This window comes from Gasterosteus aculeatus, chromosome 4 (assembly GCF_964276395.1).
Source record: "Gasterosteus aculeatus chromosome 4, fGasAcu3.hap1.1, whole genome shotgun sequence".
In the NCBI taxonomy this organism is placed as follows: Eukaryota; Metazoa; Chordata; class Actinopteri; order Perciformes; family Gasterosteidae; genus Gasterosteus; species Gasterosteus aculeatus.
In genome coordinates this window covers 3,008,559-3,023,865 of record NC_135691.1, presented here as the reverse complement: position 1 = coordinate 3,023,865, position 15,307 = coordinate 3,008,559, and the positions used below count along the sequence as shown (strand labels likewise).

General features: G+C 49.1%; 1 protein-coding gene across 13 annotated transcripts in view; it reads left to right on the top strand.

Moving 5' to 3' along the window:
• LOC120817340 (LIM and calponin homology domains-containing protein 1) overlaps positions 1-15,307 on the top strand; it is a 53,770-nt gene that overhangs the window by 19,037 nt on the left and 19,426 nt on the right. For 8 of the 13 annotated variants that reach the window (XM_078101918.1, XM_078101916.1, XM_040173465.2 and 5 more), the window contains exons 1-5: positions 8,583-8,834; positions 9,238-9,344; positions 10,754-10,784; positions 12,561-12,671; positions 14,059-14,260. In XM_078101918.1, coding sequence (XP_077958044.1) covers positions 8,598-8,834; positions 9,238-9,344; positions 10,754-10,784; positions 12,561-12,671; positions 14,059-14,260 — 688 coding nt within the window. In that variant the 5' untranslated portion in view covers positions 8,583-8,597. Of the gene's footprint in view, positions 1-3,395; positions 3,467-5,166; positions 5,237-8,582; positions 8,835-9,237; positions 9,345-10,753; positions 10,785-11,065; positions 11,305-12,560; positions 12,672-14,058; positions 14,261-15,307 lie in introns of those variants that run through there. The other 5 variants (XM_040173470.2, XM_040173463.2, XM_078101913.1 and 2 more) reach the window with 2 other exon arrangements.

The following is a 15,307-nucleotide window of genomic DNA, read 5'->3' as shown; positions in this document are numbered from 1 at the left end:
TAGGTGTTAGGGATCAGGGTTAGGGGTTAGGTGTTAGGGATCAGGGTTAGGGGTTAGGGGTTAGGTGTTAGGGGTTAGGGATAACAGCAGGCCGATCGTAGTCTACTGCCAGGCACGGCCTGTGACGGCCCCCGTTCCATGAGGCTCCCCTGTTCTCTGTGTGCGTGGCCCAACCAGGGACCATGATTCATTGTGTCTGCGTCAAGGATTGAAGAGTTTCGTCTGTGTGAATGTGCTCGTCTCGTCACCGCTGCGTATTCCGCTCGTCTGTGTCCCCAGATCGGTCCGAATGGATCCGCGACCGACTGTGGTGATTTAGCAGTGGTCTGTCATGCGGGATCTACAAGAGTGATCCAAATATTAGCCCGAAATCTTCGACAATCATTAATCATTAAGCAGAATGCTGGTGACTGCAGAGCGAGCGTGCGGGTCGGGGGGGGAGGGGTCACGCCTCTCTGTTTATGTTCGCCGGCCCTCCAGCCGACAGCTGTCACGTCTTCAACGACGCCCATCGCACTTCGCCTCGAAGTAAGTGGGGTCTTATTTTCCCCCGACTCTCGGAAGCTGACCTGTTTCAGGCCTTGAATTCTGCGTCGTTGATTCGGGTACCCGTCCAACGCAGGGCCTCTGAGGTTGCTGCAATGAATCATTCATTGGACGGACGGGCGGGCGGGGGGGAGGGGGATTGCACTCAGCTAGTACACACAGACTAGTACTGATGCACAGTACTCTCTCACAACCCTCTGTTGACGCACCTTTTTCTCTAAATCCTGTTGTCTGTTTTTTTCAATTTGTTTCATCTCTCAGATTTCTATTCTGAAATCCATCTAAGCAGAAAAATAAAGATTACTGACGTTCATTCGTGCATTTTTTTTAACCAACCGACACCTCGTCTGGCGACCGTGTCGACGGATCCCTGAGAAGCACTTTGGTTCGGACATGATGGGGATTCCAAAGGAAAGGAAGTGAAAGGGACGCGAAAAAGCCGACCGGCATCGTTTGATTGTTTGTGAGACAAAGCGGGCGACGTTCCACTGAAAACAACCCAGGCGACACATTCCTCTCCATTTAGCGGATCCCCCCCCGTGTGACCCGCCGGCGGTCTGGAAACGCCGCTCGGATCCAGACGTTTCCAGCCTTTGGATGGTGCAGTCTTTGTTGCGCTTAAAGTCACAGCGTGATCTGGAAGACTTTAAGTACTCAAGTACTTTTTCTTTTGATTACATTTCAGTAATAGCACAAGGTTTTTATTAACATCAGATCTGATGCTTGTGAGGTTTCTGATTCAGCCTTTAATGGACACTTTATAGTGAATTCTACAGGACGTGGAGCTTCCTCCTGTACGTAAGGTGTGTGTGTGTGTGTGTGTGTTACCCCTCACAGCACTTGCTCAGAGGGAGATCTGTGGATTCGTTCAGGAGCTTCTCGGGCGCTTCAGTGCTGGATGACGCTCATGGAAGCGGCAGACGTACATGAATCAAGGCCCTTTCAAACCGAGCAGCCGCATGGCGAGAAAAATGGAATCCCTGCGGTTTTGTGGTCCATAATGTAAAATGTGCATGAATCCCAAAGGATCAAATATTATTCTGTGCCGTTTTTAGGCGCAGCTTCCCACCTGGAGGTTTGGGTCAAGAGGGCCCGTTAAGTTATTTGGGGGATTTATTGAATCTGTTTTAAAAAAAAAAAAGGTTTCAGATGCATACGCAGATCGTAGCGTGGTCATTTCGCTCTATTTTTAAATCCTGAGTATGAGCAGTTTGGTCACTGTGGGTTTGTTTCCAGTTTTATTGTGTAGTTTCCTGCCTCGTTGTACCTGGGTCACTTCACTTCACTTGCAACCTCCTCCATCAGTATTAGTATATTTACCAGCAGTTTATTTCCCATTAGTAATGGCCTAAGTACCCTCCTCCTCTTTTCCTGCTCTAGCCTGAACTCTGTCCTCAATTCCACGTCGAGGTGGGGACACCGTAATCTCTGCGCGTGAAGCTCGTGTGACACTTTAATCTCCCCGAGGACCCGAGCGTTCAGCGACGAGGACACCTGACGAGCTGACCCACTTATTCCTTCAACACCTGCAGCCGCCACATGTGTCCTTTTTTTTTTTTTTTTTTAGCCAGAGACCAAAAAGCCAAAGACATTTCCTGCACGGTGAAGACTGCGAGCGCCAGGGACGTTTATGCGGCACGTTTATTGAGCAGCTCCCAAATCAAGGTCATGTGAATCGTTACTCCCATTGGACCACGTCACCGTAAAGGCTGTCCTACAAACAAAAGACATTTGGCCACGTAACTTTATACCGAAGCTGAAAAGATAAGGTCAACAAAAAGAATGACGTGAATCCTTCTGTTCTCGCTCCTAACTGAGAAAACGCCATCTGGCAATATGGTCCCTGTCGACTAGTCTGTTGAACCTCCTCCTATGAGACATCTGCCCGATGTCTCATAGAATAGTTTGTTTATCGAAATAGTTTGCATGGTATGAAGCTTAGCTTAGCATTAAGACTGAAAAAGGGGGAAACGGCAAATGGTCATCATCCCCCTCCCCTCGGATTAAACCGTCTAGGTAGAACGTGACTTGGTTATTGAGCTCTGGAGGTGCCGCTCGGCTCGAACGGCGAGCCACTAGTTTGCGATCTGGGACCCCACTCGAGGGGAGAAGAGCAGGCAGCACGGAGACCCTCCTCCGCGCTTTTCTGCCACAGCTGTGCAAATAAATGTGAAAGAAATGTCTCAGGAAATTTAATCTTGTAATTGTTTTGGCTCTCAAACCGGCGGCCCAAAGGGAGGGAGAAGCCTTTTTTTTTTTTTCATGGCCAAATCCCTGCCAGTGTTTGTGAGAATAAATGGATCTCAAGTGGGCCCGATGCTAAATGTCCCGTGACGGCAGATATTTTCTAGTGCTAGACAGTTATTTCACTGCTGCTGTTTGTTATTGCACCGAACGGGTTTGCTGGCCTGGGATTCTGTGTCCTGACATGTCTTGAAAAAGAAAAAGAAAAAAAATGAGCATTTACACGTGTTTTATTTTTTTAAAAGAGTCGTGGATGCAGGCGGCTTCTCCCCCTCAGAGGGTCTCAGTCACTCCCGCCCAATAAATCCCCTGTCACGGCACATTAGCCCACCGCAGCCGTTTGGTTGTGGAAGCTCGCGGCTTACGTCAAGCTCGTTAGCGCGCCGCTCTGCTCGCCGGAGAGCGACTCTGCACTCGGCTTCGCATTCACGGGAATACCTGGAAGGAGTGTTTGGGTGGGTGGGGGGAAAAAGGTTGTTCGGCTGGTTTCTCGGTTCCCGAGTGGACCCCCAAGCGCGACTAAGAGGCGGAGGTGTGATCTTCTGCTCGTGGTTTCATGGCTGCCGTTGTATTTTGCTAACTCGGCCCCTTTGTTTTCTCCGCAGGCCGTCACTGGAAGGTGCTTCGGTGACAAGGACTTCAGGGGAGGTTTGGAGAACGGCATTCTGCTGTGCGAGTAAGTTCCGCCTGTTGTGGTTTCCATCCGACTGTCTTTGCTTTTTTTAAGTTGTTCATTAGCGGCCTTTTTATCTTTGGTGGCTTCATTCTACTCCTTAAGAAAACGATGCATTTGTCAGTGGCTCTACAATATAGTTTCTTTTAATAAGATTCTTTTTTATTAGAGGCAGGGTGTTCAAAAAAGGCCGCAACAACAAAGAAAGCTTCAGTCCAGAGAAGCAGAATCTAAACGTTCACACATTTCCTTTATAATACAACAAGTTTATATTTTATACAGTTTGGTCCTCGTCCTTCTTCAGCTCACAATAATTTAAAATAATAAAAACGTAAGTCAACCCAGAAGAATTTTCAGGACAAATAGGAAGCATTTGAAGACACCAGCGTGGTCCAGTGATCAGACGGACTGCCGTCGTGTTAAATTGTCCTCCGCTGAGACACCGTGAACCCTCATAATTAGTTTGAGGGTCTACAATGAGACTGAAAACAAGTCAAGTTCAGCTGCACAACCCCAAAGTTTACATCATCTTTATTGTGAAAACAGACATCGAATCCAATTTAAAGGAATCCCCACCGGCTCTGGAATTTCCTGGATATCATGTGACTTCTAATGAAACCCTAAACATCTGACCACAATAATGTTTTTTTTTTAACGGTTTTATTCAGACGATTCAAACATTTTTTAATTAATAAGTCAATCAATCTGAAGCTTTTGTTCTGTTTCACTTGACTGCAAATTTGATATGCTTGGGTTTGAATGCTTTTATTTAATCATCACCCTTCATTCAAGGAATGTGTGTGTCATCATCATCATCATCATCATTTCCAAAAGTCCAAAACCTTTTGGTAAACAGCAATTTGGGCCAATCCATCTTGGAAGAGATGATGAAACTGTGTTAACTCTCTTTTTGTGTAAATTTGGAAGGAAATAATGAATGAAACAATACATTCTGCAGCATTATTTTTATTCCAGGCTTCCAACGTGTATATATTGTACGTGGCACTGAGAGCCCCCTCCTTTCGGGGGTTGTTGAAGGTCATTTTGGGAAAAGTACAGCACAGCAGGACGTCTGTGACTGAAGCCGAAGTAGAGGAGAGAAGGAGACGTCCCTGCAATGCCATCAGCAACATCGCAGGGACGCCGCATACTGAGAGAGCATCCGAAGCCGCTTCCTCTGACGAGAACACACACAAAAGATGGAAGACAAAGAGGTCGGGGGAACTCTGTGGCCTCTCCGTGACTGACAATCAGTCTGAGACTGCAGGAATGTGCAGGAACTTTCTCCAGAAGCCGCTGTTCTGCTTTGCACGCGTGCAAGCGCACAATGGGAGATGGCCGCAAACGGTCAGACCTTCGCCGGGTGGCTCGCTGCGATGTGAAGTGCGCTGGATCTATTTAACAGCTCCCAGTGGGGACGGAAGGGGAAGCTTCCCCGGTCTGATTTAGGATCTGTTTTGTTATAAAACCTTCCAGACGCCCCCGAGACCCTCAGAAAATGTCTCCCTTTTGTTCCTCCCACTCTTTTTCTACAAAGACACACCAATTCACATTCTTTATCTAGGATATTTCACAGTGCATCATCTAGGATATTCAACACAACTCGTCATGGAGACAAATTCAGAAGGCATGACTCAGTTTCTCCGTGTAGTTTGATTTGAATATTCAGCTTGTGATGTCTTCCTCTGTGTGTTTCTTCTTAGGTTGCTGAGCTCTATTAAACCCGGCCTGGTGAAGAAAATTAACAGGCTCCCAACACCCATCGCTGGCCTGGTGAGTCCTGCACTCTTGCTTTCCTCTAAAACTTAACGGCCCTTTCATCCTTTTTTTTTTTCTTCTTCTCCTGCCTTTTCCTTCCGTGTTCCAAAACGTTCCGCCTGTCACTGCGAGGGGCTGAAATGTGTGACGGCCTTGCAGATTGAGATTACATCTCTGATACCTGAGCAGGAAGTTGACCTAAAGGTCACTAACCCCCGTCACGCTCCTGGTACCTTGTGTAAAGTTCATCACCGTATAACTTCACACGTCTCTGCAGGTCATTTATGCCTCAGCGGGCTGATTACACAAGTGTTGGGTATAAACACACAAACACTGAAGATAATCATGTGACATGCGTGTAATCTGGTTTTATAATTTAAAAACATTACATTTACAGGAGCCCTCCGTTGCGGTTTAAAAGTAAAGTTTGATTCACTAAAACCATCCAAACGTCTTGTGAATCAGAGCCCAAAGACATGTCTTCCAGAGGCTAAAACCTCAACGCGATAATGCACGTTGTTGTCCGTGATTTTATTTAAGAATCTTAAACTCGGCCCCCCCTGCTTGGAAAGAGGGCCTGTGCGTTTGAGCAGACCTGCACGCTGACGCGCTTGAGAGTCACTGCAGCTCTTTCACGGCGCCCTCGGGACCCTGGATGTGGATGAAGTGACCCTTCGGGCGCGTTAAACGGAAGCACTGTGAAGACACACTAAACACACTCCCGCCTCTCCTGCGTGCATCGCTGACTGTTCATGCAAGGGTGGTGTTTAGCTTATGGGCCCGAGTTACACGCGCGGTACGGGATCAAGGAAAGGTCTCTGCGTCCATCTGAAGCGGTTACTTTGATCTGATGTTCCTGTGACGGCAGCCTAATGGACTCTAATCGGTCCGCCGGCGACGGCAGACCTCCACGTCCTTCCCGGTGATCCTAAGGAATGTCGCGTTTCCACCTTTTCTGCAAAGCGACAACAAGTTTTTAGAGTGATGATCTTAAATCATCTCAAACAACAGTGAGTGAATCCTCAGCTGAAGACGAGATGTTTACTGCAGCAGAGGACAACACACTGAGGGACAAAAGGACACCTGTGGTTTGACTCCAGTCTAAACAATATGAGCCTTTATTGCCATGTTTCATATTTACGGCCCTCCGCTTCTTCCTGTGGCTTTTTCCTTCCCCTCTAAAGAGGTGAGAAATGCGTAAACAAGGGCTCCGCTGTTATCTGGACCATCGTAATAAAACACAGCCTACTCCCCCGTCCCCTTCCTGTTTGGGGGGGGGGCTAATGGGCAAACGAGTCTCTGAGGAGGTTTTGGCTGCTTTGTAATCGGAGCGGCGGCTCGGTGCCGTTCGGCTCCCCTGTCGGCCTCCACATGCTGTCTCCGGGTCCACCGGCGCGCTCGGGTTCTGCGCCATTGTTTTCATTGTTACGACAGGATCTTATGGAGAAGCCTTTATTATGCGGATCTACGGGGGTTTGATAACGGAAAAAAGTTTTAGGTTTATGTTATTGATAAATAACATGAATAAAACCAGCTACATTCATAAAATGTCTTTAATCCATTTATTCTAATCATTTTGAGAAACAATTTTGAATAAGCACCTCTGCATTGTTTCTAAAATACCTCAATCATGCAATTTTCTCACGATATATTTTGTGCTGACATTTGTCGTTACATTTTGATTCCGGTCAGGATCCGACGAGAATGCATAGACCTGCATATTAACACAGAGTATTACTCTATGAATGTCAATAGACTTTTCCCCGTGTCTTACATTTGTCTGTTATGCTTCTCGAGGAGAGAAAAAGACTCCGAAGGAGTTTCCTCTTCCTGAGACGCTTTGGATTCTTTCACGGTCCAGAATCAGGGGCGTGAGGGCCGATCCTCTTCCCTGAGGAACCTCGGGGGACTAATCCCGGTTCTTTAAAATGAGCGTTGCGTACAGTGTGTTTCTCAGGGTAAACACACACGCACCGCTAGTAATACTGCAACCTACAATAAGTGGCCGTTAGGCGCGATGGTTTACTGTCAGCTAAAACATTATTTAATGTCTCTACCCTGAACATGTTTTTAGATTTGTTGTAAATCTTAAAACATTGATTTATTTCGCCACACATGACTTGAGTCAATCTACGTCCCGATCACTCTGCGAACACATTCATCTTCCTTTGCGGTAGACGCCCAGTTTCCTGTGGCACTGGCTGGAAAATCAAAAGTTATGCTCACTTCTTAAGACCAACACACACACACACACGCCAACACCCACTACATTGTTGTCACCTTGCCAGCTGCTACTAAATCAGCCAGTTTAATTGTGTGTCTGCTCGTTTATCGCCGTGTTTTGTCATTTCGCGTCCAGACAGGGTGAGATACCAGCTCCGTGATGGCCGAGGTTTTCTTAGTCAACGCCACCAGATCCCCATCTCTGCTGCTAAAGCAGACTAAACAAGCGCTCCCTTTTTGATGGATTCTCTTGGAGATACGGCTCGCTTGGAGGTTTCCTTATCAAATATCTGCTGCCTCTGAGAGGCGATATCGTCCAGTGACAATAGTTTGATTGCACAGCATGTAAGCACGGTTTATCTTTTTCCTGCTAAATATCCTCGTCGTTCATCACATATTTTGGTTTGGTAGAGAAGAGGCCGTCTGAGGCCGTGGTGACGCCTGTCTCTCAATGCAACTCTGTGTTCAATGTGGACTTTGTTAACTGATCTGTGCGCTTTGACATCAGATCTTTGAAGCGAGGCGGGAAACCAGGGGGGGCGCCGTTAAGTAAGCTTGCACACGGCTGTCGAGCAGGTTGTTGAAATGATTTATTATCAAGCGTTCACGAGCAGAATGGGCAAACCGTAACAAAGATTCTGCCAGTTGTTCAACTTTACTTCAGAGTGTTTTTGAGTTTGTGTCACTTATCCCCTTCGCCCCGAGGGGGATTCCCTGAATAATTCCTCTCTTATTTCTAGAGAATGTTCTTCATTAGAGCCCCCGTTGATGTCCATGAGGTGCAACCAAAGTTAAGGTCAGCAGGAGTGTGAGACCCACTGTAGGTGTGGCCTCTGTCAAAAGGAGAGATTGTGTGTGTGTGTGTGTGTGTGTGTGTGTGTGTGTGTGTGTGTGTGTGTGTGGGTGGGGTTGTCTCAGCAGGAGAGCTGTCTCACACCAGCTGGTGTGTACATGTAAATACGTTTTGTGGGTCTGAGCACCGGGAAGGATCCATACTTGATGCCGCGTTCTGTCCAAATGTGTGCACGCTGCATGCGGATGCTCGGGGATGGTGTTTGTGTTTTGGTGCTTGGGACAATCAGGGTGGAGAGGAAATGGTGACACCCAGAGAGTGAGGGAGGGAGAGAGGGAGGGGGGGGCTTTGGCCCTGTGGATGATAGAGAGGCATAGAAACAGAGAGAGAGAGAGAACCTGGGAACAGGAGAGGAGAGCTGGGCTCAGGTTCCACCCAACAAAGACTTTGTCAGGGAGGAGAGAGGGAGACGACGGAGAGGATGGGGCAGGCGGTGAGAGTCGGGGAAGAAACAAAAGGGCGCGGAGTGAACGTTGGAGGAATCTGAGAGAGGAGACGTCCGGCGAACCGGCTGGGGTTCCGTTTGTGCTCCGACAGGTAGCCGGGTTTTCGTGTTGTGTTCGTGTCTTTGCGTGTATCTTATGCGGGTAAAAGATGCTGTGAAGAATCCTAAAAGAGGACTTATTCTATCTATTGTTCTTCTACACCGCGGTCCAACATCTGGACTCATTTGAAACTTGCATGTTGAGAATATTACGTTTCTGAGGGTAAAACTGAGTTTTTATCCGGTTGATTTCAGTGAAGCCACAATGTCCGACGTATGAGAAGAATTCAGTACTGAAATGTGTTCACACGTGTGTGTCGTTCTTAACGAGCCAGACCTTCATTTCTGGGACACTGAATGATTTTAAATGAATCAGAGACCTAGCGTTGCCTCCAGTCTCTGCCGACACTTATCAAACTGTGTGTGTGTGTGTGTGTGTGTGTGTGTGTCGTGCAGGACAACCTCAGTGTGTTTCTGTGCGGCTGTGAGGAGTTGGGACTGAAAGGCTCCCAACTGTTTGACCCTGGAGACCTGCAGGACACGTCGACGCGCCCCACCGCCACGTAAGTCTCAGTGTCCCCTTACTGCTCAGCGCACGGCGTGTGCGTGTGTGTGTGTGTGTGTGTGTGTGTGTGTGTGTGGCGGGGGGAGGGAGGGGCTTCTGTCAGTTGTTCCTCAGGCGTTGACCTTTTGATACAACAGCTCCTACGATCTCACCTCAAGAAGTCCATTCACACTCGGCTCCACGGTTGAAATACACGTTGTGGACATTTACGTGAGGAATGAAAGGTTTGTTTGTGACGTGATTGCCGCTGAAGATGAAGAAACTCCAGTGTTGTGCCTTCATAGGTGCCTGGTGTGCGTGCGTGCGTGCGTGCGTCACTCAGACAACCACTGAGTTCACAAACATAAATAAAACCACATCTGTGTGACACAACTGGTCTCCCTCCAAAGACAACACTCGCTCACTGAACCACAACTCTGTCTTTGTTGCCAAGCAACAAAGACGAGTGCATGCAGTTCTTAAGATACGTGTGTGTGTGTGTGTGTGTAGGGGGTTCTCGGTTTCGTTCACCCTGAGGTTTAGAGAGGAGGGTTATGTGACCCTCAGGCACACAGGATGCTGCTGTTCTCTACTTTGTTATTGATAAAAACCTTGCTGTTGTATGTTATACACCGGTTTGAATGAGCTCCTTAATGCTGATTGTGAGGGACAGACGAGTAAAGGTAAATATGAAGCATGTGGGATCGGTCAGTCAGGTGTGCAGAGAAAAGCCACCTGTCTGGTTTATTCACACACGCTGACATAAAGAGGAGCTGGAGGGTAAACAGATCTCTGTGGGTACATACATATACACACAGCGAGGGCCTGTTAAACTGGGATTATACCAGTTTAGCCGTTCGTCCCTCTAGAAGTTTCCTCTTCACAACACAAGTGCATGTGGCGCCTCATTCCGCTTCCCTCTTATAGCTTCAAGCGGTGATCCGCAAGATGCGCGTGCTTCCATTTTGGGAAACATCTGTGGCTCTTAGTGGCCCCCGATGCGATGTTCCTGCACTTCACCTCCCTGTAATCCCCTGGCGGTCCGACCATGCGGCGACCACATCTGTCTGCCCTCACTCTTCGCTGAGGACGGGATCGGTCGTTGTGAATGATCGCCGCCGGCGCTGGACCGGGGGGCCCCTGGAGGCGCCGTTGCAGTTCGTATCGCATGCGTGGTATAAGTTCATACGTCAGATAGCGGCGAAAGCCACTGCAGGAAATGTGTCACGAATCTGTTTCACCAAACGGAGAAACTGGAAGCGAAAGCCGAGTGCGGCGTTCTCGCCGCGTGGGCGACTCGCTTCAGATTCAAAAAGTTGCTTCTCTTGTATTGCATTTACATATGAGGGAGTGTGGTTGTTTTTAAAGCTGTGTGCTGTTATGTTTATGTAAAAATATATTCCAATGTGTCTCTTGTCTTTCTCTCAGGGGAAGTGACTGCAGCCGCAGGATCAAGAATGTAAGTGACGCCTCTGGACTGCAAGGGGTCATTCGTTTGAGTGCTGAATGTATGTTTGGATTCATACCGCTTGCATGTGACGGCCCCTTTGATCCGTTATCTCATCAGCATCTTCTCTCTAGTATCGATTATGTTATAGTTCTGGTTCTAAACAGTTTCTTTTGCTCAAATGCACCTTATCTCTTTTTCCATTATGCTGCTTTAAGAAGTAGAACACATAGTGCTAGCCCTGCCCACTTTGCAGTCTCTCTCTCTCTCTCTCTCTCGGGGGATGCTGCTGTGCACTGTACATTGTGTCCGGCTGCAGAGGGCACGTTGGCTCATTTAGCCGACTGCACGCAGGGACTCTCGGGCCCACGTAGCCCAGCATCCCGGCAGCTCGGGGCTTTAGCTGGGACCTGCTGTGGATCGGCCCTGCAGGCCGAGGACTAGGATCTGATAGCAGCCGTCTCTGCAGCACGCCGCACGTCGAGGAGGTGAAGGGAATGCAGTGAGAAGGTGTTGTCGGGTAGATTGGATGGTGGGTATTGCATGAATAGCAGCGCAGGTGTGAACAAGAAGGGCTGACTGTGCGCATGTGTGCGTGTTGCTATGCATCTCTGTCTATGTGCACCGAGCACGCGTGGCGTGCAGCTGGCGCGCTCTGGTTGTCGGTGGTTTTCTCCCGGGCTTCCTTCACTCCCTCGAGCACGCATCACTTAATTGTGTTTACTAACGAAACTGAGCGGTGACTGCCGTTTTTTCCATGGAACCTCTTCCGACAGGTCTTTCCACACCTGCCCGATCAGCTGCCGAAAGTGGCGCCGTGCACTACTCGACCGGCCGGCACGTCGTTTACATTTCTCCGTGTCAAATATCCCCTGACGTGTTGTCTTTGAACTGCAGCCCGGCGCTCGTTTGCTGTGGGTTTAGTGAAGCATCTCCCAAGCACGCTCGTTGCAGTTGTGGAATTTTGGAATTTGTTCCTATTTCGGTTTGGGATCAATGGGATTTTAAGCAAACTAGTAAGCAACTGAAAGCCATTTGTTGCCGACCACTGAGATGTTGAGCATGAGCTTCTTCTGGACAGCAGGCCGGTTCCATTATCCCGCCGCCAAGTGGCTTTGAGGCTGTTTACACTGACGGCACGACTGAAATAAACACATTAAGCCACGCTGAGCTTTCTTATCAAAGCAATCCCGGCAGAGCGCCGGTTGACATGGACACGGCAAATATAGCCGCGGCGCCGTGGCCAACGAGCCGAAAAGGTGCCGGGAACACGTGATCTCCAACCGCGGCTGCAGCCGATCTGTGCGTTCTGCATGTCGGACGTCCAGCTGACGCCGAAGGGGAGAAAGCTTCCCTTCCCAGGTCGAGAGCAAGAAGCAGGTGTGCGTCCTGCTCACTCTTTCACGGGGTTACCGCGCTGAGAGGAGCCGAGGTTTAACCTGGTGATTCATGCACTCCAGGCTAAGCTAGCTGACAGGCGAGTGTAGATCATTGTGAGCCCTGAGGGGGGGGGCTGCCTTTTAGCCGGTGACCTGTGTCGGGGGTCACAGCGGTGGCTCAGGCCTGTCGTGTTTGAGCAGCATGCTGACGTGTACTTTGAAGGAGGCTGGATTGTGAAAAAATACTAATAATAAATCTGTTATATTGGATATAGCAACATGCAAATGGGAGCTGGCTCTGATATTAAACTTCACTGTCGGCCCTGGAAATCACTGCTGTCTTCTTCTCTACTGACAAAGTGTCGTCTCATCGTGGCGTCCGATTCCATTTGTCTTCTTCCCTCTGCAGGTTGTAATCACCATCTACTGGTTGGGTCGTGCTGCCAACGGCTGTGCCTCCTACAACGGTCCCACGCTGGACCTGAAGGAGTTTGAGGGCCTGCTGTCACAGATGCGAAAGGTTCGCCCCGTCCTGTTTGGTAACGTGCGGGCCGAGGAATATCATAAGAATCCAGATCTGAAGCACAAGGGGCCATTTAGTCGGTGCTTGCTGTTGTGTTAGAAATCTCCTAGCAACCGCTGCCGGTATAAGGGATGGAGAGAGGCTGCTCAATACTGAGACACACACACACTATACTGGACCACTCGTTTTGCGATGCACCAAAAGTGCGTATTGATAAAATGTGTACAGACCTCGGTTGTTCTGTCAATCATCTGGACCTGGTTCCACCTCTTCACCGACGCAAAGGGACAAAAATAAGGTTATCCTCCGCAGAGCCCCAACAACCACGAAAGCAACGGCTCGCAGCTATGATGTCACCCCCGTGCGATTCATTCCACAAGGTGACGTCCCCAGTCTGTTCCATCAAACCGCCAAAACTCTGCCAAGTCGGCACGGTCACTTTCCCAGATGCTCCCGCGTTGCCTCTGACCGAACGGCTCTTCTGTGGAACAAAAAGGACGGTCAAGAAAAGCTCTTCAGTTGCAAAGTAAACGGCTCACTTTCAATGGTTATGAAGTGGAATTTCTTTTTTTTTTTTTTTTTATGGCAGTAGTGAAGCGGGTGAATGAAGGAACAAGCTGCAATTTAATCTGCTCCCTTACTGTTAGTTGCTGAGGATACATGATTACATGATTTCAAGGATCCGTTGGCATGATTTAAAACATAAAATGTTCCATCACAGGTTTTTGATTTCTCGTCCCGGTTCTGAAGTGTCACACTGTTACGCCCGTTCTCCCCAGCAGAAGCCTGATCCGTCACACCAGACGAGCCATTCGGCTCCTGTGCTCTTTTCTGCAGAGCTGATCTCTCTCTCTCTGTATTGGTGTCTGATAATCACGTTAAATACCTTCTGGACACAACTGACCAACCGTCCGCCGCAAAGAAAGAATTAGAAACGTATCATTGGAGCGACGAGTAATCAGGGAATCTAACGTCTAGCGTGGCAACTTTCCAGACGAGTTACGCCCACAAAAGAGTCATTTAACTGAAAAAAAAACGTTTTTAGCTCTAAATACAGTGCGACGGATCTTTGCCACAGTGTCCATGCTGCTTGAAAAAGAGATGAGCGCATAACAGGCGGCCAGCAGCAGGAGAGGCCTCTCAGTTAGCCGCATGGACGTGTTTCCATGTGGACACTCGGGGGGAGGAATCACTGAGGTGCAGCGAGAGGCGACACACACGGAAGAAGGACAATAAGCGCTTAATGAGGTCCATTTACATTGAGATGTTTTATGGGGAAAATCCTTGTGTTTTTTGAGGTAAAAATGTTTGATTACACACAATGTTTGATCTTCCCTATTGCGCGTTTGAAACGGAGGTGGCCGTGTGTTTGTGAACCGCTCAGGAGGCGGAGGAGGAGGCGGAGAGCCCCGTGCGCAGCGTCCGGGACAGCGGCTACGTCGACTGCTGGGACTCCGAGCGCAGCGACTCCCTCTCCCCGCCGCGGCACGGCCGCGAGGACTCCTTCGACAGCCTGGACTCCTTCGGCTCGCGCTCACGACAGACCCCGTCGCCGGACGTCCCGGTCCCCCGCGGCGGCAGCGATGGTGAGTGAACGGACGACCCTCTTGCACTTTGCACCGGTGGGTGATCGCTTGAGAAGACGTGTGATGTTGCGGTCGGCATGACTACCGTTGACAGTAAAGAAGCCCGTTTTTTTTTGTGTGTTTAGAGTAGTTTGGCAGCATATAATTACTTTAAACTGTCGAGTCTACCATATGTTGTCATTGAAAGCGGTTCACTGCTGCACTTTATTTGAATTTGACCCTTTTTGCCTTTTAAAGAGAGCCTATAAAAGGTTACAGAAGTTGTCATGATGTTGCTTTCATTTCTGAAATAACCCAGCGTGAGGCCTTCGTTCCGTCTGACTGTGTTGTTTTGAGGGAAGCACAGAAGGTCTTAGCCAGGCTGCCGCCAACCCGCAGAACCGACTGAAACCTCGCCGGACGTTTGGCGTCGGCTGCGGCCTCTAATGCTCGCTGTTTAAACACAGCAGTGACATCATGGCCTCCGATAGCAGATGCCTTTCTGAGCCGCGCGTTTAGTGGCCGTTTCAGGTTGTGATGTCCACCGCGTCCAGATGGAGGGTCATTTAACGGCCACATTTTTAGATGTTATCCTCCGGAGAAATCCATCGCAGAGGTGAGAGATGATGCTTTTTTTCCACCTCCTCAACAGACCAAAATGCAAAGCTGCCGCAAGCCACTAACACATGTAACCCACAGCTGTTATTCCCATTCCCAGGCCACCTCTGAAGCACAGCAACGTGCGCTGTCAGCATGGAAAAATGTACTAAATTGTTAACCCAATAAAAGAATGAAGACTCAAAAGCTTTTCACCTTTCGTTAATTCAACAAATGGTCTCGCCGCGTGCGATGGCTGCTACCCGTGGAACCCTTTTCCGCTCGTTTCTCGAGGTGGGACGTAAAGGGACTCGCTCAAAAACTGGCCCCCGCCCTTCAGGCCGCCACGACACGACGCGGTTGGGGCCGCTGTAGTTTTCAAGCATCCGCATCATCCACCGTGGCCTCCCGAGGACAGAAGTGATCAGAAAGACGGCGTCATCAGCGTCCCGGGAGGAGCGAACGAGAGAC